This window comes from Thamnophis elegans, chromosome 6, assembly GCF_009769535.1.
Source record: "Thamnophis elegans isolate rThaEle1 chromosome 6, rThaEle1.pri, whole genome shotgun sequence".
NCBI classification, from domain to species: Eukaryota; Metazoa; Chordata; class Lepidosauria; order Squamata; family Colubridae; genus Thamnophis; species Thamnophis elegans.
Genome location: NC_045546.1, coordinates 70,637,502 through 70,659,903, shown reverse-complemented (window position 1 = coordinate 70,659,903; position 22,402 = coordinate 70,637,502). Strand labels below are relative to the sequence as shown.

Here is a 22,402-nt window from a genome sequence, read left to right as displayed (position 1 = left end):
TGAATTAGCAGAGACAAATCAGAAAAGATATCTAGTGGTTATGGTGAATAGCTTAATAAAAATATGATCTAGTCCATAGGTACTACAGTAAGTGCTTTTCACCCAGCACATTATTAAGCTATAGAATTCACTATCATGGGTTACAACTTTGATTTGATTTTAAGAGGGGTTTAGGCAATTGACAAAAGAGATAATAGCTCAATAACCTCTAGCCATAATGCTCATAGTGTATTTAATGCAGTACTAGAAGCAGGATCGCTTTTAATGCTGGTTCCTGGGGAATAGGAATTGGGAAGAGATATTACATTTATATTTTGCTATGGATTTCCTGCCGGTGTCTAATTAATTATTGTGAAAAAGCTTTTATTTGGGCATATAATCTACCAGTTCAAATGTACAGTAAATCCAAGCCATTCTGCTTTCCATTTTGCAACCTAAATTTTTAATGAAACATCTGGATATAAATTCGTTGGTGTGGCAGTGATGTAGAATGTATTTAGCCCTTCGTTCTTTGGTTTTCTTTTCTTTTCATACTCATATTTCACATAAATATTGTGCATTTGATATTTTTATTCCTTTCTACAACAAAATTGTTTCACATAAGACCAGTATTATAAGCTTCCTCCAAAGGCGGCTTCTTTCTTAATGCTGTTTCTTGAAATGATAGATGACCATACCATGCAGTGCTGCCCATTGAGTGACTCCAGGGCTGCCATGAAAGGGAACCCGCCTGTTGTCTGAATGGAGGGTCTTTCTGCTATGAAAAGAAATAAAAACCAAAAGTATGAGCCACCTGCACATTTTCAAAAGTGAGGGGTGTCTTTTTTTCCATGGGAATGATAGTCACTATCTGGGCAAATTCCACCCAAGATCCTTTGGGAGCAAAACACCCAAATCAGATCTCCACAGGAGCTAGAGCAAAAGCCTTTTACACAGTCTTTGCTATTTAGTTCAAATCACTTGATGACTTACAGTCTTTAGAGTTCAAATCCTCACAGAATGTCTCTGATCCCAAAAGGTTTGGTACTTTTAAAACTTGAAAAAGTTTGATATATTAAATCTCTTGTTTGTTTAGTTGCTTTTTTAAACACTTTCTATGTTTAGAGCTTTCCTAAAAGCTTTCCCCCTTATGGGAGAGACACAGGAACGGGAGCGGGTCCTCATCCACTTCTCTCACAGATATTGTCACTGCAATCCCCAGGAGAGCACATCGGAAGGTAAGAGCTGATGCCGCTCAGATTTCAGCCTCAGACGCAGATGAATTTATTTCAGTAATTCATTTATTTAAATTGTATTCAGACTCATGGCAGAATTCTCGCTTAAGAGAAACATTGCTTGAATTTATCAAAGGAATTGCACAGGGCTGTAGGGAAAAACAACAACTAATTTTTCTCTCCCTGAATAAAACAAGAGGGAATAAAGACATCAGCTGAGAAGGGGTGATATTTTTCCATGGAACATGCAGATTATTAAAACATTAGAATAGTGTTTCAGATACTATTATTATTATTATTTTTCTTCCTGTCCCTATTTTCAGAAGACAATTACATACAGTATGGTGAGCTGAAGCTTGAATGCTATTAATAGGGTTCTTGATATATTTGTGGCCAAGAATAGAAGTCTCAAAAGACATGTAACAGCTTTGGTTCTGTTCACCCTTGTCTTTGATTAGCTTCAGATAGTTTTGTCTAATATGATATACAAAAATCTTGCACGTGGTGATAAACCTATTACTTCCTGCTTTTCTTCCTGTTGCTTCCCATTCTCGTTTCAGTTCCTTTTGTTTCAGTAAGTTCACTTTTTTAAGAAGGTATGATACTGTGTGAAGGAATAAGGGCCAAGTGCAGAGGCCCTACATGGCCTAGGACCTGCGTACCTACGAGACCGTCTCCTGCCACATACCTCCCTTAGACCAATAAGATCGCACAGGATGGACCTTCTCCGGGTGCCTTCAGCAGGACAATGCCGGCTGGCAGCGCCTAGGAGTAGGGCCTTCTCTGTTGCTGCTCCGGCCATATGAAATGAGCTGCCCCCAGAGATCCCGGCCCTCCCCACTCTCATGGCCTTTCGCAAAGCCATTAAAACCTGGCTTTTCCGGCAGGCCTTCTGATTGGGTGTTTGTTGTGTTCCTTTTTTAACTTCGTGTGTCCTATTGTTTTTAAGCTCTTTTAAATTTTTTATTCTGTAAGCCGCCCGGAGTCCTTCGGGATTGGGCGGCATAGAAATCAAATAAATTCAATTCAAGGAGACTGCACAAGAAGGATATAATTAAGTACTTAAAGAGGTACCATCCATAACACTTGAAATATCAAATGGTATATTTATTATATCATGTAGTTTAGGCCAGTGTTTCTCAACCTTGGCAACTTGAAGATGTCCGGGACAGCAAATGCGAATGCTGGCTGGGGAATTCTGGGAGTTGAAGTCCGGACATCTTCAAGTTGCCAAGGTTGAGAAACACTGGTTTAGGCTGAAATATTAGGACTTTGTGAGTAAACCTGATGAGGTTTGAGTTGGAGATTCAAAGAGGAAATGGGTTGATCCACTTCCCTAATGCATTTCCAAAGGTCTGTTTTTTCAACTTGGCAACTTTAAAAAAAGTGTGGACTTCACATCAGAATTCCAGCTAGCATTCTGGCTGGTGAATTATGGGAGTTGAATTTCCTGCATCTTAAAGTCAGATTTCAGATTCATATTAACAGAGTTGGAAGGCACCTTGTAGGTCATCTAGTCCAAACCCCTCCCCCCAAGCAGGAGTCCCTACACCATTTCTGACGGATGGCAGTCCAGTCTCTTCTTGAAAGCTTCCAGTGATGAAGTTCCCACAACTTCTGAAGGCAAGTTGTTCCATTGGTTGATTGTTCTCACTGTCAGAAAATTTCTCCTTATTTCCAGATGGTTCCAGATTGTCCTTGTTCAGCTTCCATCCATTATTCCTTGTCTGGCCTTCAGGTGCTTTGAAAAATAGCTTGATCCCCTCCTCTCTGTGCCAGCTCCTCAAACACTGCTATCGTGTCTCCCCTGGTCCTTCTCTTCACTAGACTAGCAACGCCCAGTTCCTATAACTGTTCTTCATATGTTTTAATCTCTAGTCCCCTAATCATCTTGGATGTTCTTCTCTGCACTCTTTCTAGAGTCTCAGCATCTTTTTTATTGTGTGGCAATCAAAACTGAATGCAGTATTCTAGGTGTGGTCTTATTAAGGCTTTATAAAGTGGTATTAGTATCTCACTTGATCTTCATTGTATTCCTCTGTCAATGCATTGGCTTTTTTGGCTGCTACCACACAGTGTTGGCTCATATTTAATTGGTTGTCCACTAAGACTCCAAGGTCCCTCTCACAGTTACTGCTATTAAGCCTGGTTTCACCCAGTTTATATGTGTACTTTTGGTTTTTCTTGCCTAAGTGTAGGATTTTACTTTTCTCTACATTGAATTTCATTTTGTTAGATAGAGCCCAATGTTCTAGGGTGTTAGCTATTCCTGCTAGCTTAAGTATCATCTACAAATTTGGTAAGTTCCCCTTCTATTCCCTCATCTAAATCATTTATGAAAATATTGAAGAGTACTGGGCCTAAGACGGAATGTTGTGGTACCCACTTCTTACTTGATTCCATGTAGATGTAGTACCCTTAAGGGCTACTCATTGAGTACGGTTTGTCAGCCAGTTATAAATCTGATGGTGATGCTATCTATCCCACTTTTTTCTAGCTTACCAAGAAGTATATTGTGGTCTACGTCTTAAAGTCCACACATCTTAAAGCCTATACTCATGATTTGAGCTTTGAAGACAAACCTATTTAACTCAATCTGCTTCAAAATTCATCTGAAAAGAAATCAGCCCAAAGGCTATAACGGGGAAGCATAAAATATCTGCAGATGCTTTGTTGAGGGGCAAAATGGGATAGAAATAAGAGACATTTCAGAGATGTAATAACTTGGCTGTTTCAGAAGGCCTTTGGAAGATGATTATTTTATATTTGTTGGCATCATGTTTGTTATTTTAAAAAAAAAATATAACATGTTTTGGTTTTATTGTATTTATTGTAACACACACACACACACAAACATTATTGCTAGTGCTTTTGTATGCCTCCTAAAGTTGTAGGGACTGAGTTGGTTTATAGATTTCACATATTTTACATTAAAAAATAAACGCCAATTTTAAGTGTTCTCTAATAACCCAAAAATTTAATAAGGTGATAAAATTCACTGACTGCCCACCGCTATCTATTCTGTCTCTACTGTGTCTGTTCAATTCACTGTTCCTGATTTTCTGTGTGTAGTGAATGGTAAGCAGAACAATTTACCAATTGCCCCTCTTTGACATATCAACAGATCAGATGGAAAAAAACTTGTGGCACTATAGCAGAAATGGAGTCGGCGCTCTGGCTATAGGTTATCTTTAGGCTTCTTCCTTTGCGCCCCCTGCTCCTACATTCATGCTGTTATAACTGGAGCCGAATAAAAGAAAAAAACAACAACAAACAAATCAATATCGTGAACAGAGCCGAGTCTCAATCAGTTTCCTTACTTCCTCATAGATAGATAGATAGATAGATAGATAGATAGATAGATAGATAGATAGATAGATAGATATAGATATAGATATAGATATAGATATAGATATAGATATAGATATAGATATAGACAATGAAAGCAGATTTCCAAATTCTTTGGTCCTCTTGGGAAGCGGGAAAAGGGTTATTCCTGTTATTTTATTAATTTGATGTTTTGTGTTTGTATTTAACCAGCAAAGGCATGCCATAAACAAACTCAGACTCTTTACCAACTGAGCAGATTAATGCAATTGCAAAATTCTGATTAGCCGCCAATAGTGTTTCCCTATCCTCTTCTTAGGAGAACAGTTGCATATGAAACTGTGTAGGGCTCAAAATGGGAGAGGGATCCATGGCAGATTGAAATGGCCAAGAACTGCCACCCTCATCTCATTCACCACTAGTCACTTGTCTTTGTGCTAGGAGAGAGGAATCGTAACAGATTTTATTCCCTTGCTGATGTCATTGGGTGCTATCACTTTTAAGGGTAGAATACCTGTTTCATAAAGAGTAAAATAATTAAGCTTGCTGAAAGCTGAAAAAAGTAAAATACAAATGATTTATATATACAGCTATTTCCATGTGTTAGGAATTTTGAACAAATCAAGATAGAGGAAAATTTTAGCTTCTGGATAACCAGTTATTCAACAGTTCAGGTGGACACTACTCAAAAACTATTATACAGCTGTTATATCTGAACAGTTTTAACCATCATAGGATAATAATAAAACTCAAAGAAACAGTGAAAAAAATCAAAGGCCTACAAAAGGAAAAGTATATCCCTTTCCCTCTCCAAATTCTGTGACTAAATAGTAAAAAAGGCCACGGTGGTTCTGGCTGTAATATTGAGCGGTCGTTGAAACGTCACTCAAATAGAGGGAAGATATAATAAGACAGGTGACAGAAGAAGACAGTTAAACCGTAAGTAAACCACACCTTCTCGCAAAAAGAGAGACTGTGTCAGATGATCTAGAAAGAATCATGGTGTTGAAAGGAATCTTGGAGGTCTTTTACTCTAATCCTTTTGCACAGGAATACTCAGACCATCCACAATAAATGGATATCCGATCTTTGTTTGGGGGGAAAAAAGTCTAGCAATAGAGCAGCATTTCTCAACCTTGTCAACTTGAAGATGTCTGGACTTCAACTCCCAGAATTCCCCAGCCAGCATTTGCTGGCTGGGGAATTCTGGGAGTTGAAGTCCAGACATCTTCAAGTTGACAAGGTTGAGAAACACTGCAATAGAGCATGACTCCATAAAGCAGACTGTTCTGCTGCTTAATAACTCTCACAATGAGAAATTCCTCCTTATTTCAAATTCTGATCTCTCAGTATAAAGTTTTCATCCACCAGTTCTTGTCTTTCCTTTAGGTGCTCTGAATAATAAATCCACACCTCTTCCCTCTGTCATCCATGTTTTAGAAGACTGTTATCATGCTCCTGTTAGCCTTCTCTTCTTTGAACTTAATCTTTTCACTGTTCTTTATAGCTTTAGCTTCCAATCCCTTCACCATTTGTGTTGCTCTTCTCTGCACTCTTTCCTCAGATCTTTTTCGTGTGGTGACCAGAACTGAATACAATATTTCAGTATTCAAGTGTCCAACACTTGACTACCAGTAAAATGGTACTATCACTTCCCATGATCTATATTGATGTGACTCAAAATGTTATTGGCTCTTTTGACACTTGCTATTTTATGCTTAATCTGTAATCTGTCAGAATGTAGACACTCGTATCTAGCACTACTGCTGAACCACATGCTGCCTGTCTTCTTCCTGTGCATCTGATTTTCCTAGGTAAATTGAGAACCTCATTTTTTACCATTGCAAAGCATTTTCTTGGATAGAGTCCATTTTCTAAATGTGTCCTTTTTGTTTGCCTCAGAGTTCTTTATGCAACAAAATTTCATCATCTGTCTCTCATTTTTATTTCTCTGGTATTGCTTGTGGTTGGGCTTTCTTATCTCGTTTTTCTTAACCGTTCTGAATTATTTTCTGCCTCGGGATTTTCATACATGGAATTTTTCTTACTTTTCCTCTTCATTTATCAAAATCAACCCTCTTGAAGACTAAAACACTGATCTGATTGCTTTTAGTTCTCCCTGCCTGAAATACACTGAATTATATATCATATTTCCTTTCCTTTTTTTGAATGACAAATATGGTTGACAGGCATTCAGTAAGCTAAGCATAATTTTCAAGAACATTCTCCCTCTATGCCTGAACAGAAAAGTTGTCAATCAGTGTGTGCGACCTGCTCTAACATATGCTGATGAAATAATGGACACTAACCTCACAATCGTTACAAAAGCTATGAGTGGCGCAAAGAGCCATGGAAAGGTGCATGCTCAGAATCTCAAAACCTGCACATGGATTAGAGAACAAATGAAAGTATACAATAGCATCAAGCGTGTCAGACTGGCCTCAGCTACTCCCTAAGAAAGAATGACCCTTGACTCCCATAGGATTTAGAGAAGAGGTACTTTTACTAGAGATGCTGAGTGCAGCATGGATGAGACAAACTCTGAAAAAAGAAACTGCACAAAAATTAGATATTGAAAGCAATCCCCAATGTCCAAAACCCTCCTCCCTGGGAAAGTAGTCCAATCAGGTTCCATTCCAATGTTTTGGGAACTCGATGCCCCAGGCACCAATGTAAATTCCTTTCCCAGGACTAGTGTCCTTGAAGCTCAGTTTGGCATCTCTGGTTCCTGTTAGTGTCCCTAGTCTTCAATTTCCCGCAGCATTCTTTCACATCTTCAGCATGCTTCCCTTCCTAGATGCCCCCTGCCCCACCCCCCCAGTTATGGCAGTTGCTAGCGACCTTCAAAGAAAGTGAAGATGAGCAGCTGACAGAGTAAAAGAACTGGGTTGGTCACAAAGCAAGAAGGCAAGTGGACCAAGGCAGTTATAGAATTAATTCCACTTGATAAAAAGCACCCACAAAAGAGACCTAAAATAAGTTGGATTGACGACATCAGCAAGTATTGTGGGCACAATTGGCAAAAGAAAGCTCAGGACCGTATTGGAACATGCAAAAGAGGCCTTCATCCTGCAGTGGATAGACAATGACTAAAAAGATGATGATGATAGATCATATAGCCACTTTCTGCCAAGTTTCCTACAATTATCACTTCTTCAACAATTTCTTTCCTAGTAGAATGCATTAGACCCAATGCAGCTGAACCTTGAGTTCCAACCTCCACCTAATGGACAATGAAAGTGTCTGCAAGGCATGTAAAGAACCCTTTTGGAGCAGTTATTGCAATGTTTGATTCCCAATTAATGAGGGATAGTTGAAATTCCCTCATTTCCATTGCAATGCATTTCCTGGATTCCTCACACATTTAAACAGTAAGTAATTCAGTTGTATTTTCTGCTTGGATGGTACACACACAACATTGCCATTATTGCTCTTTTTTCCTTTAATATTCACCAGATGCTTTGGGCAATTTTCACCCTTAGTGTCACAATTAAATGCAGGAATATTATTAAGAATTTGAACAGTTCCTGGATTTGGGACAAAATTAATCTTATCAGCTACTGCTAGCCGCTTGGTCTCAGATGTTAAAATCTTGTCCCCTCCAGTGAGTTAAGCAGATATAGGAACTGCCTTGTTTTCAATATATTTCTTGGGACTAATTTTAAAGTATATTAAATTCCTTGTATTTTCCAGATGGAATCCATACACTCACCTGTGCTCTGATGCTGCTGAACACTGATCTCCACGGCCATGTAAGTATGGCTAATAAAAAGAGACTAACCTTGTTTCTCCCCTGAGATTCCCCCTTTGACTCTTCCCTTATGGTAAATATGAGGCTATCTGGGAATACTAGAATAGTTTTGAAATGAATATAGTAAAACAAATGGTAGAGGAGAGTGACTTAAACAGTTCAATTAAATCTAGTTTCATGCCCCAGATAGAGCAAAAGACACTGCCAAATGTAGCTTTTTTAAAAGTATACTTTTGATCAGCTAGAATGTCAGTTAAAATTATCTCCAAAGTATTTGTTAACATAAAATTCTCTGGTTTCTATTCTTCACCTACCATAGAAGTTAGCCATGTGTTTTACCTCAATGTGAAGAAATTTTCAAGTTAACAACTAGGTTTAACATGTTCAAGTGAAGGATTAGCCGCAGTTGATTTGCTTCTTTGGTTCATCAGCCCTTGAGAAAGTCCTGAACCATCTTGACATAAGCTACCTGGAATGTCTGCAGGCTTTACTATAATTCATTAAGGTTATAACGAAATACAGGCTTGAGGCTTGAACAGCAACCCTTTTTTGTTTAAGTAAGTGAAACTTACTTAAGAATGTGTGACTCCAAATTAGCCTAATGTATTGCCCTACTGAGAGGAGACAGATATAATGATCCTTCAGAATACAATGTCAAAATGTATAATATTTGGGGGGGTCTGATGTTACTCTGCCACAATTGGTATAAATACAAATCTAGAAATTAATGCATACAAAATCCAGAACTTCATATATTGTAAATAATTCCATTTGTGTTAAATCTCATCAATGACTCTGATCAGACCTGCCTCAGTCTGATCCCTTAGGGAAGAAAAACCCTTGACTCCATTTGTTTGAAGTGAAAAGTACTTTTAGTAAAAGATGCTGGTTGCAGTAAAGTCAGACGGAATCTGGGTTTCCCATGCAACAAGACCAAACTATTTCTTCAATCCCGTCCCTCTCCCCTATGACCAGTCCAACCCCAGCCAATGTGATGCGACCTGGATGTTTCTTTCCACACTCGGGGCTAACAGCCTTGAAGACGCCTTGGCATGAACTGGTCCCATGGTGATCTGCTTTTCTTCAGCTGTCATCTCCCTTCCCAAATTCCCACACAAAAATGCATACAGATTTATTGCTGCCCCTTTGTCCGCCCCTCATTCCTCCCCTCCCAGTCCTTTGATAGCAGGACACCAGGGTGGCACCAAGCCGAAGATGGTGGCTCTGACACACTCATTAAAAGGTCTTTAATTTTGTGTAAATAAAGAACAAAGAATAATAAAAGAATAGGTCAAATATCTTTAAGGTTATCAAATGGAAATTATGGGAATCACTTTGGTATAGTAGTTAAAGTGCTGTCCTAGAAACCAGGAGACTGTGAATTCTAGTCCCCCATTAGGCATGAAAGCCAGCTGGATGTCTTTGGGCCAATCACATTATCTCAGCCGAACCCACCTCAAATACTTGTTGTAGGGGAAAAAGGAAAGGAAGGTTTACTAAGCACATTTGCCATCCTGGGTTACTTATAAAGTAATAAAGGCCTGATAAAAATCTAATAAATAGAATAATAAACCATACATGTGTATTAAGTAGTACAATTTGTCATAAAAAATAGAAACAAAGCTAGACAAAAACAATTATGAAGTTGGATGAAAGTGTGTGAAATTTAGCCCCATGAAATTTTTTTGTGTGTTATTGTGTGTGCCTTCTGGCAACTGGTCCCTGCAGTTTTCTCAGCAAGGTTTTTTCAGCAGTAGTTTGCAATTATCTCTTTCCTCGGGTTGAGAGAGCTCAACAAACTGGAAGTCATCCAGCTGGCTTTGCGCTTCAGGTTGGACTACAACTCATGTTCTCCTGGTTTCTAGCCTTAACCATTACACCAAACTGGTTCTTGCATGAAATTCTTTAGTACTGTATATGTGGAATTATTCATGGAACATTTTAGTTTTGCATTAGTATAGGAATAGGCAACCATCAATTCCCAAAACAGTATCACTGAAATCAGATGACAAGATAGTTAGATTTTAATAAAATGACTCTGGCCAATGGGGATGGGGGCAGTTGAGCTACTTTAAGCATGGTAATAAAAGTGAGCTGCTTCTAGGAGGCTCCCCATTCTCATCCTTATCCTTGAATCTGCAAAGGGCAGGCAGGCAGGGATACTCTGATGATACGTTTTTTTCCTGATCTTTGTTTTTGTAACATTTAGTTTCTTAAATTAGTATGTTTAAAAAGGAGAACATTTATCTTGCACATCAATAAAACTAGAATTATGTGCCTTTGTCAGATGAAGGCTGAAATTTGTTGAGTACACTGAAAAACAATTACTTTAATAAAAAAAAAATACTCCACAGTTTTTAAAAAAACCAAATGGATTTCTAGATCAGCAGCATTAAATGTCATAATTTGCATCTTTATATATGTGGCATAAATATTATAGTTCAGTTAATCAATCAGATTTAAAGCTGCAACTCATTAAAACTCTTTACAAGAATACAGCCCCCCCAATATCTTCTCCCACCCATTTACTTTCAGTAATCAAATTCTTTTTTTAAGTATGACCATTAAAATAGTCCAAGATAAGTAACTGTAATATAACTCATCTATATAATAAAGGCAATGCAAATGTAATCCAAGATCCTTTGTGGAGCTCAGTTGGGCCACTACAAGTCATTTCTTCATTGGGAAAAAGTCCATATTTTTGAGAATTATTTTTCAAGCACCATGTTGCATTTCAAATGTGGTCCTTTGCTGTAAAGCTGACCTACTTATATTTCTGCCTAGATTTTCATCTTCTTATTGGCTTCAGTTTTCCCTTTTTTTCCAGACAATTTGGTCCCTTTAATTATAATTGGCAGCTTTCAATCTTCCTGTTGCCTCTTTGCCCAGACCTTTGGTTAAAGTGATTGAAGGCCCTTCTGAGTACTATGGATCTGTCTTTATTGTTGCCCATGTTTTGGTCACTGTTTGTTCCTTTACTATTGCATTGTTTTATGGTTATTTTCTCTGTTTCTACTTTATGTGGGAGTTGGGCAGTATATAATTTTAATAATACATTTAATAAATAAATAAGCCTCTGGCACCTTCCTCATTTTATAGAAATAAAAACGATAAAATGAAATACATGAGAGACAATTTGTCTCAGAACAACCAATGATTTCACTCAGTAGTGGAGTTTTGCGGTCTTGCCCACCACTGGCATTGAACCATCCCCTCTCTCCCTTCCTGCCAGTCCATAGAGCCGGAAAGGTTGGGGAACTGTGTTGTATACCATTCCAGACAAATGGCAGTCCAATCGCTTCTTAAAAGCCCCCAGTGTTGAATTCAATTGAATTCTATTTGGCCAAGTGTGATTAGACACACAAGGAATTTGTCTCAGGTACAGAAGCACTCAGTGAACGTGCAAAGCAACACAATCATCATCATCATCATCCCAATAAAAAGGGAGAAGAAAAGAATGATAAATAATACTACAACTATACTACATGGGTAAATATGCATAGACATTAGAGAGATGGAGCACCCCCAATCTCAGGAGGCAAGCCGTTCCACTGGTTAATTGTTCTCACTGTCAGGAAATTTTTCTTTAATTATAGGTTGGTTCTCTTCTTGATTAGTTTCCATCCATTGCTTCTGTCAGGTCTATCTGAGCTTGGGCATTTAGGAAAGAAAGACCCTTGACTCCATTTATATTGAAAGCTAAAGTGGTTACAACATAAGGAAAGCCAGATCTGAATGTTCCTGTATAAACCCTTCCACCACCACCCCAATAGTCCTTTCACAATTGTCCAATGGTATTCAAACTAGGTGTTTTGGTAACAATGCTAAATTTTGCACCTCTGGTCCATTCCATTCTCATGCTTGTGTCCTTGGATCTGCCAGGCTCTGTCCTGGGCTGGCACCTGTGGTCCCAATCACCCCACCTCCCTATATCCCCCTACTTCACCTTCACCTTTTTATGGCAGGATGCCATCAAACGAAGCAGGGCTGAAGTGATGCAATGACAGATCAGACATTCTGCCCCTTTTGAAAAAAGTGGTTTATTCCTGAAACAGAAAGAAAACAAGATAAATGGTTAGTTTATGAGGGTTTCAGTGGGGTTTGTCGTGGTATTTATTGTGGAATTTGTGGAGGATTCTTGGGGTTTGAACATGTTGAGCATTGTCTCATTCAGTTTCAGAAGGGTATCAATCCTTCCCTGGTATCAAGTATTGTATTTTTCCTCTATGTTTACGTGAATCTGAGAGCTCTTTGACTTTGAAGTATTATTCTCCCTTGGTAAGGACAGGGATTGGAGGTGGTTTCTTTGTGGGGCACAAGTGAGAAGTGTTTGCCAGTTTCAATAGGCTGCAGTGGAAAACTGAGTGAATGTGTCTGAAGGTTTTTGGTAGTTCCAATTGCACTGTCACGGGGTTGATAATTTTAATTATAGGGAAAGATCCAATGTATTTTAGTTTCTTTGAGGGTTGTCTTGATTGGAGATATTTGGTGGATAAGTCTCCAATGTTAAAGTCTTTTGGTTTGGATCATTTGTTATCAGCTTATTTTGTGTATGTTTCATGCACTTCTTCCAGTGCTTTGCAGACCACTGGCAAGGTGCTCTGTAGCTTATCGGTCTAGTCTATTAATGATGTGTTTTGGGGTTTGATTTGTGGCAGTTCTGGTATGACCACAAAGTGTTGACCTGGTGTAAAGAACGGTGTAAAACTAGTGCTGCTGTGGTGTGCATTGTTGTATGGGAGGAGGTCAGCCCAATTGCCTTGTTGGTAGTTAATGAAGCATCAAAGATATTGTTGCAGGACGCCATCCATGTGTTCACAACCTCCATTCGTGGATGATGGGAGGAATCAAGTCCTTGTGTGGTACTCAATATCCTTAGGAATGCTGGCCAACATTGAGAAGTGAATTGAACTCCACAATCTGAGATGATCCGCTCTAGGTACCATGGAGTCTAGATACATGTTGCACAAAGAGCCTGGCCAGTGTACATGCCAAAGGGATTTGGGAACATGGCATAAAGTGCATCTGTTTGGGAAAGAGGTCAGTTATCACCCAGATCACTATGTTTCCTGAACTTTCTGGTAGCTCCATTATAAAGTCCATGGAAATTTCCTTCCAGGGTGCCTGGGGTTTAGCCAGAGGTGGGTTCCTACCAGTTCGGCCGAACCGGTAGTGGTATGGTGGTCTGGGTCGCTTGAACTGGCAGCGACCCAAGCCTGCCATGCCCCTGAATCAGTTCCCTGGTTGCCGCCATTGCTGCTGCCATCTTGTTTTTTAATTCTGCACATGCACAGAACAATTTTAATTGAATTGTGCATGCATGCGCAGTGCACATCCAGCACATGCAAAGCATGCACCCGAGTGAACCGGCAGTAAAGCCGGCCAGAACCCACCTCTGGGTTTAGCCATTAGTTGTAGGAGGCCAAGGGTTTTACCTATTGACCTTTAGCTGCAGAACAGATGGGGCAACTAGCAACATAACTTTCAATGTTCCTCCTTTAGTGACAGCCACCAAAATTGGCATTTTACTAAATGAAGGGTTTTTACAAAACCAAAGTGCCCGACCAGCTTTGAATCATGGCTTCTTTTCAGGTATACAGTATATAATTTGGCTCCAATCCAAATGAGACCATCTCACACTGTGCAGTCTGCTTGGTGGTTGTTAAACCATCTTTGCTCAAGGACTCTTTCAGCACTGTCAGTAGATCTGCAGCAATGGTGTGTTTCAAAATTTTTTAGAACCTATTCTGTAGGTGTGGCCTGTTTTGTGGGAGAGGCTCGACAGTCATGTGACCAGGTGGGCATGGCCAACTTGGAAAATGTGGTGAAACTCACTTAACGACACTCTTGCTTAGGAACCAAAATTTTGGGCTCAATTGTAGTCATAAGTTCCCTTCCTTCCTTCCTTCCTTCCTTCCTTCCTTCCTTCCTTCCTTCCTTTCTTTCTTTCTTTCTTTCTCTCTTTTTCTTTCTCTCTGTCTCTCTCTCTGTGTCTGTCTGTTTCTCTCTCTCTCTCTCTCTGTATCTCTCTGTCTCTCTCTCCTCCCTCCCCCATCTGTCACTCTATGTTTGTGTGTGTGTGTCTGTCTGTCTCTCACTCTGTGTGTGTGTGTCTGTCTCTCTGTCTGTTTGTCTCTCTCCCCTCCCTGTCACTCTGTGTGTATATGTGTGTATGTGTCTGTCTGTCACTCAATCACTCACTCTGTGTGTGTGTCTCTCTCTCTGTGTCTACGTCTGTCTATCTGTCTCCTCCTCCCTCCCTCCCCCTCTCTGTCTCTCTCTCTCTCTGTGTCTGTCTGTCTTTCTATGATTCCCTCCCTCCCTCTCTCTCTGTGCCTCTGTCTGTCTGTCTGTCTCTCTCTCTCTCTCTCTCTCACACACACACACACACACTGTGGTCACCTTGTGTTCCAATCACAGGTTAAAAGTACCTGGCAGCAGCATTTTTCTCTTCGGGGACAGGTCCTCTTCAGAAGGACGAGGCCCCGCTGGTCGCCCTCCCGTTCCTCATCTTCCGGCTGTGGCTGCAAACCATGGAAAACATATGTGTGTGCAAGCCCCGCACAATTACAGCCTGGAGCAGGACCAAAGCCCCTCTCCCAACTGTTTCCCGGCATTACAAAGTCTCCACGACTGTAATTTACGGGGTGTGCGCATGGGCCTATGTTTTCTATGGCGTGGAGCCACAGCGAGGCTCTATGCGGCTGGCAATGACTCTGGAGCCCATCCAGGAAGATGAGGAACGCGAGGGGGACCCCTCCCCCGTGGATGGGCTCTGGACCAGTGGAGTCTCATCCTTCTTTTTAACCAGGCAGCTGTCAAGAGAGAAGAGGGCAGCGCACGCCACGTGGGCTTGTGCAGCAGCCGAACAACAGGAGATGAGGATTCGGCTGCTGCACAAGTCCAAGGGCATGCACTGTCCTCTTCTCTCTGACAGCCGCCTGGTTTGCTTAATCCAGCACAGCAGCGGGACTCTTGCCTTCGCTGAGAGCTTCGCTGGCAGCTGCTTCTTGCCATCACCACCATGCCGGAAAGAAGCCAGTCTTTGGAAAGAACATTCTCCTCCAGAGAGCTCATGCCGGGAAACAAAAGGGGGTGGCCTGGTTTGAATGCGGATCAGCGGGCGGTTTGGAGCCAGCACTTCCTTTGCTAGGCAGAAGGAGGCAGAGAAAGAAAGGAGGCTTGTGATAAAGCACCAAGGGCGAAAGGGAGCACCATTGCCCTTGACTATTGCATGCCTCCTTTCTCCACCTGCCCGAACTAGCAAAGAAGGCGGGTCACTAAACTGCCCGCTCGCCCCATTCAAACCAGCTCGCCTCCTCTCTTTCAGCATGGGCTCTTTGGAGGGTCTCAAGACCTGCTTTCCTTACATCGTGGCACAGTTCCAGGACACGTTCGGGCAATGGCAGGGCAATGGGGGGGCTTTCTCACACGCCCTTAGAGAAAGAAAGAAGGCATGCAAGAAAGCCCCCCCCCGCCCGAATGTTTGAATGAAGGAGGCTGCAGGCTCCTTTGCCCTCGGCTATGTGATCTCCTTTTGTTCTCTGTGCCTGAACGAGTGAATGAGGCAGACGGAGAATGAAAGGAGATCGTGTCGGGCAGAGGGAGCAAGCCAAGCGTTCCAACCGGTTCTAAACGGCACGGTAGATTTGTGGAACCTCTTCTACCAAACCGGTTAGAACTGGCAGGGACCCACCCCTGATCTGCAGGTATCTGTGGGGTGGATTTTGCCTGAGTGCTAGTGATAGCAGAGGATGCTACTTAATTGGAAGGGATGATTGGGCTAATAACTTCAGTTTTGGAACTATTATATTGAGGTAGCTGGGAGAGAGCATCAGCTACAAAGCTTTTCCCCTGAGGAGATAGTGCAACATGAAATTGCAGTAGTTAAAGTACTGAACCCAGCAAACTTGTTTTGGGGATAATTTCCTGGGTATTTTCAAAGCTTTCAGGTTTTTATGCTCTGCCCATATTTGGGGCTTTGCTCCCTTCCAAAAACTGTCTCTATGGGATTGATGGAGTCTTACAGAAATGACTAGTTTTATATTATTATGAAAAAACAAAAAGTTGTGATTTGATGTTAATGCCTTATTTTACTGCAGCAGAGGGAGTGCTTCTTTTTCTTTTTTCCTAATCCTTTCTCACTCTTCTTCCCCTCCCCTTCCTCCCACTGTTTTCCTATTTTCTTTTGTATTTTGTATCTTATTTTATCTTATAACTCAATAGAAATATTAACTCCAAAAGGAGTCTCCACGTGAGGAGTGCAAACCACACAGTGTACATCTCCTTCTCCCAGACTGCCTAACTATGTTCAGCACTGGACAGTTTTCTAGATGTGAAAGCACATTGTAAAATCCCTTGGCTGTTTTTGTGGAGTAGGTTGGCCCATCTACCATGTCACTGGCATCGGCTTGAATAACAAATGGGGCATTCGAGTTTGGTATTTTAGTATGAGTTCAGCTACAAATAAACATTTAAGTTTTTTGAATGCCACCTGGCATTCCTTTGTCCATTTAAGAGGCTGGCTCAGCTTGGGTTTTCCCTCTCCCTTAGTCTTTAGAAGGTTAGTGATAGGTAGTACTATTTTAACCAACTCAGATAGAGCCTGAGAAAAATTCCATGGATGAAAATCCTAAAAGAGAAAACAACTCAAGAAGCATGAGAAACTCTGAAAAATATGATCGTAAGAGCCCAATACAATACAATACAATTGAAAAAGAAAAGCAAGAAATCCAAGAAGAAATCACAAAGATCACTCTGATAAACTGAAAGACAAAAAGAACAAGTACAAAAAATGGAAAGCGGGACACATAGCTAAGACAGAATATCAGCAAATAGCCTGAATCTGCAAATATGAAGTCAGGAAAGCAAATGCTCGGTGTCTGGGCTGCCTCTATCCATTTCCTAGGAAAGAAAAATTCTCAGCTCCATAGATTTTTTAAAAAGTATTTTTACTAGGAACAAACCAAAAGCAAGAAATTCCTGGCAAGCTCTGAGGCAAAGCCCACGAAAACAGCAACTTGAAACAAACTGTGCAGCCCAACTCCCTTGTAGCTAGACAACCAGAGGGCCTCTGCATACTAACGCTAGGAGAACTGACATTGGAGAGTTAAGCAAAGTTTAGGCTGTAGTTGCAAAGCTGCAGTGAAAACTTCTCCACTGATCCATCCCTCTTTTCTATGGCAGCAAGCAGCAGGTTAGCTGACATTTGCCTCCCCCCTCCCCCTCCGGTAACAGAGGCTTTAGCCATACAGAGAAAATTTAAAACACACAATGCACCACACTAAGAACAGTTATTCCTTCAGGGTTTGTCGGGGTATTTTCTATGAAAAATCTGGAAGAGTTTAGGTGCCTAGACATGTTTAGCATCCACACATTCAGACTGCACAGGGGGGAAATGTTTCCAGGCAATGAGGTATTGGACCTTCCATCTGTTTCCTCGAATATAGAATTTCTTTAACTTCAAAATGCTTCTCTCCTTCAATGAGAGTGGGTACAGGAGGTACAGTTTCAGGTTTCAACAAACTGCAGTGAAACACAGGGTGAATATGTTTAAGGTTCTTGGGCAATGTCAGTTGTATAATGACTGGGTTAATTACTTTAACAATTGGGAATGGGCCCGTGTATTTAGGGCCCAGTTTCTTAGATGGTTGACTGGACTGTAAGTATTTGTACAGAGGTAAACTATAGACCTACTTTAAAATCTTTTGGCTTCACACATTTCTTATATGCCTGACAGGCTCCTCCAATGCATTATAGGCAACTGGCCAAGCGTTCTGCAGTTGAGCTATCCACTCTGCTAAGGAGGATACATGTGGTTTCTCTTGAGGCAACTCAAAGTCCTGACCAGAGGCCACTTTAAAGGGGGTAAACCCATGCTACTAGGCACAGAATTATTATATGCTACTTCTGCAAAAGGCTAAAGGCCAGCCCAATTGTTCTGTTGATAGTTAATGAAGCACCTGAGGTACTGCTCTAGGACTGAGTTTGTTCTCTCACATGCCCCATTAGTTTGGGGTGATGCGAGAAACTTAAGCCCCGAGCTGTTCCCAACAGCTTCAACAATTCCTGCCAAAACTGTGATGTAAATTGCACTCCTCTATCTAAAATAATATGCTCAAGTGCACACCGTACAACCTACACACATGTTGTATGAAACGTTTGGCATCCTTTTTGCAGAGGGAATATTGTGCTGCAACACAAACTGGACAGCTGGCCACATACCTTTCAAGGTCTTTCTTCAAAGAGGGCCACCAAAATTGCCTCTTAACCAAGTGCAAGTTTTTATGAATCCAAAATGTCCTGCTGACTTAGAATCATGAGTGCCCTTTAATATGGTCCCTCTCAAGCTGAGTTGCAGGGCCAGGTGCTGCGGCAGTTCCTTCTGCCATGGGGCTTGCTGCTGTTGCCGTTGCAACAGCAAAGATTGTTGGCCCATCGCTTGCCATGCCTTGAGTCAGCTAGTCAGCAGGTGTCCCGCCCGGACTAGGGCTTCTCATGCTTTGAGGTTACCAAAAGCCCCCCTCAGGAACTTTATGGCTTGCTCCAGCATCCAGTCCTCTCGATCTGGCTCATTGGCAATTGTCTCTTCCTCCAATTCAGAGGTGGGTTCCTGCCGGTTCACACCGGTTCGGTAGAACCGGTTCGTCAAATCTACCGAACCGGTTAGAAGAGGTTCCACCAGTGGACCCGGAAAACAGGCCACATCTACAGAAGAGGTTCCAAAATTTTTTGAAACCCACTATTCTCTCTCTCTCACACACACACAGACAGACAGACAGACTCACACAGAGAGAGAAAGAGAAAGAAAGGAAGAAAGAAATGAAAAAAGAAAAAACAAAGAAAAAGTGAGAGAGAGATGATAAAAAAGGAAAAAGGGACAGAGAGACAAAAGGAAGGAGAGAGAGAGAGAGAGAGAGAGAGAGAGAGAGAGAGAGAGAGAACACATGGCCGGCAAGCCACTCCCACCAGTTCACATGGCTGGCAAGCCACTCCCACAAAGGAGGCCACACCCACAGAGTAGGTTCAAAAAAATTTTGAAACCCACCACTGCTCCAATTCTACTCGGATCTCCCACTGGCAGCTGCCACAGCTCCCATGAGTGAATGACACCCCCATGGGCTTCTCTTCCCACTCCTCCTTCTTTCCAACTCTGAGGGACCATCAAGCTCTTGGCAGGTCATTCTATCCCAGCAGCTTGGAGAGATCCAACCCTCCAAAGAGGGTTTTTTGAGTACTTCAATCTCTTCCTGGTCATTTTGCTTTGCACAGTCCCCATGGTAGAGACGATTTCCACTCCAGATTGACCACAACTGCAGAGAAGCCTAATGTCACACCTGCCCCAATCTTATCCCTTAGGAAAGAAAGACTCTCGACTCCATTTGGTTGAAATAAAAGGTTCTTTTACAAAGGGTGTTAGCTGCAGTAAAGTCATAGTAGCTCTGATATAGCCCAAAAAAATACATCTAGGATTACTTAGAAGAAGGGCTATTGGCAATGGATGCACTGCACCTCACAAGAATTGGAGACAATATATTCGGAAAACAAAAGGGCTTTAAATTAAAATTGAGGGGGGAACGAGCCCAATCTTCATGACCTATAGAACCCAATTCCAAGCAAAAACCACCAGATAACCAATCACATAAAGAGGAAGGGAGTAAAGAGAAAAAAGAAAAACATAATGAAATAGAGAGTGATGGAAAGGATATAAATCCCAATTACAAAGTAGGAGATATAAAAAACATACCCAAGACAAAAACAAGGACTCAAATGCCTATACACTAACACTCAAAGTTTATGGAACAAACAGGGTGAAGTTGAACATTGGTGGGTTCCTACCGGTTTGGACTGGTTTGGCCAAACCGGTAGTGGTTTGGCGGCCTGGGTCACTGGAACCGGCATCAACCCAGGCCTGCTACGCCCCTGAACCACTTGGGTTTTTTTTGCTTCTGCATATACGCAGAACAATTTTTATTGTATTGTGTATGCGCGCACAGCGCACATCAAGCACACAGACACATGGCGCGGCCACAAGTGAACCGGCAGTAGTGACTGCCGGAACCCACCCTGAACTTGAAGCTTTAGTACAAGAAGGCAAACATGATATAATTGCCATTATTGAAGCTTGATGGGATGAAACTCATGACTAGAATGTACAAACTATTCAAAAGAATCAGGATACAAAAGGAACAGACCTTACAAAAGAGGAGGTGGAGTTGCATTATATATAAAAGATCATTACACCTCTACAGAAATACACAAAACCAAGGATGAAAACCTCCTAGAATCTATATGGGTCAATATAAAGGGGGGGGGGGTTTGACATTGCTATAGGAGTATACAACAGGCCACCCAACCAAGCAGAAGAAATAGATGAACACTTTGCTAATCAATTAAGAAATGTATGTAGAAAACTTACTACAGTAGTAATGGGGGACTTTAACTACCCTGATATCAACTGGGAGGATATTAACTCTTCATAATATTCCGACTCTCCTTTATTTTTTAATTCTAGGGTGAGCCTATCTGCTTCCGCACAGGCCAAAATTTTCCTAATTATGTCTAACTCTGATAGGATTCTTTCTTTTTCCCAATACTGCACATAGATTATTTGTGCCACAGTTAATACATGGATAATTAGATAGAGCACATCTTTCTTATACCCCTCTGGTATTATGCCTAGGAGGAAAATTTCTTGTTTGAACAGAATTTGATTTCCCACCATTTGTTCCAGCCATGATTGTATCATTTTCCAATATCTTTTTTCCTCATTGCATGTCTACCACATATGGAAAAAGGCACCTGGTGTTTTTTTGCACTTCCAACAATTTGGGGCCAAATTTTTAAACATTTTGGAGAGCCCTGCTGGGGGAAGATGCCATCTATTGAACATTTTATACAGATTTTCCTTATAAGCCATTGTTAATTTCCGATTAAGTGTCCAAAGTCTTTCCCATTTAGCCAATTCCACATTGTAACCAAAATTTTTCGCCCAGGCATCCATAGTTTCCTTAACATGTTCTTCCTCGAGTTTATATTCCAGCAGGTATTAAGCTATCTTCTGTCTCTATCAGGAGCTTATCTAATATTGTATATTCTTTGGCAATACCTTCCTTTTTCCTATCCTGTGCAAACCTTGTTTGTATCTGTAGATAGGACCGCCACTCTAGGTGTACCCCTTGTTATGCCAATTCTAATCTGGTTTTTATCTCCTCCTGTTTATTCAATATCTCTTTGTATGTAACAAATTTTTTCATGTTAATTAAATTTGGATGTATATAAGCTTCCATCGTGGCTAGCCAAATGGGTATTTCAATATAGTGGTCATGTTTAATTTTATTCCATACCAATATCAGGGATTGTCTAAAGTAGGGTTTATGAAAATACTTATGTACAGATCCTTTTTCATACCATAGGAAGGCATGCCATCCTGCTTGGAGGTCATGACCTTCCAATTTGAGTAATCTTTTATTTCTTAACATTATCCATTCTTTTATCCATGTAAGAATAGCCGTGGTATAGTAAACTTCCCAGTCTGGTCCGCCAAATCCTCCTTTTTCCTTGGTGTCTTGCATAGCTTTGAATTTTATTCTTGATTTTTTTCCCTGCCATATGAATTTAGAGACCAAATTCTTTTAAAAGCCTTTTTTCTAATTTAATGGGAATGTTCTGAAACAAGAAAAGAAATTTTGGTACTACACTCATCTTTATGACCACAATCCTACCCATTAGGGACAATTGTAAAATTTTCCACCTTTCTAAATCTTGCTTAGTTTTATTAGTCAAATTAATATAGTTGTCTTCTTTGATGAACACACACCTTGCTGTTAAATGTATACCTAGGTATTTCACCTTTTTGATTATTTGAATACCCAATTTCTTCATTAAATCCTCTTTCAAGTTGGGTGTCATATTTTTAACCAACATTTTAGTCTTTGTCATATTTATTTTCAGACCAGCTACTTTCCCATACTCTGTCAATTCCTCAATAAGTTTCATACCAGACTTTAAAGGATCCTCTAAAACAAAGACTAAATCGTTCGTGAAGGCCTGTAACTTAAATTGTTCTTTTTTAATTTCTAATCACTTTATCTGTTCCCCTTTACGAATA

The 22,402-nt window shown here is 40.8% G+C and overlaps 1 protein-coding gene across 1 annotated transcript in view; it reads left to right on the top strand.

Moving 5' to 3' along the window:
- Positions 1-22,402, top strand: part of PSD2 (pleckstrin and Sec7 domain containing 2) — an 82,571-nt gene that overhangs the window by 17,236 nt on the left and 42,933 nt on the right. Inside the window, exons 5-6 of the mRNA XM_032220448.1 lie at positions 1,105-1,217; positions 8,235-8,293. Of these exons, the coding sequence (XP_032076339.1) occupies positions 1,105-1,217; positions 8,235-8,293 (172 nt within the window). The remainder of the gene's footprint in view (positions 1-1,104; positions 1,218-8,234; positions 8,294-22,402) is intronic.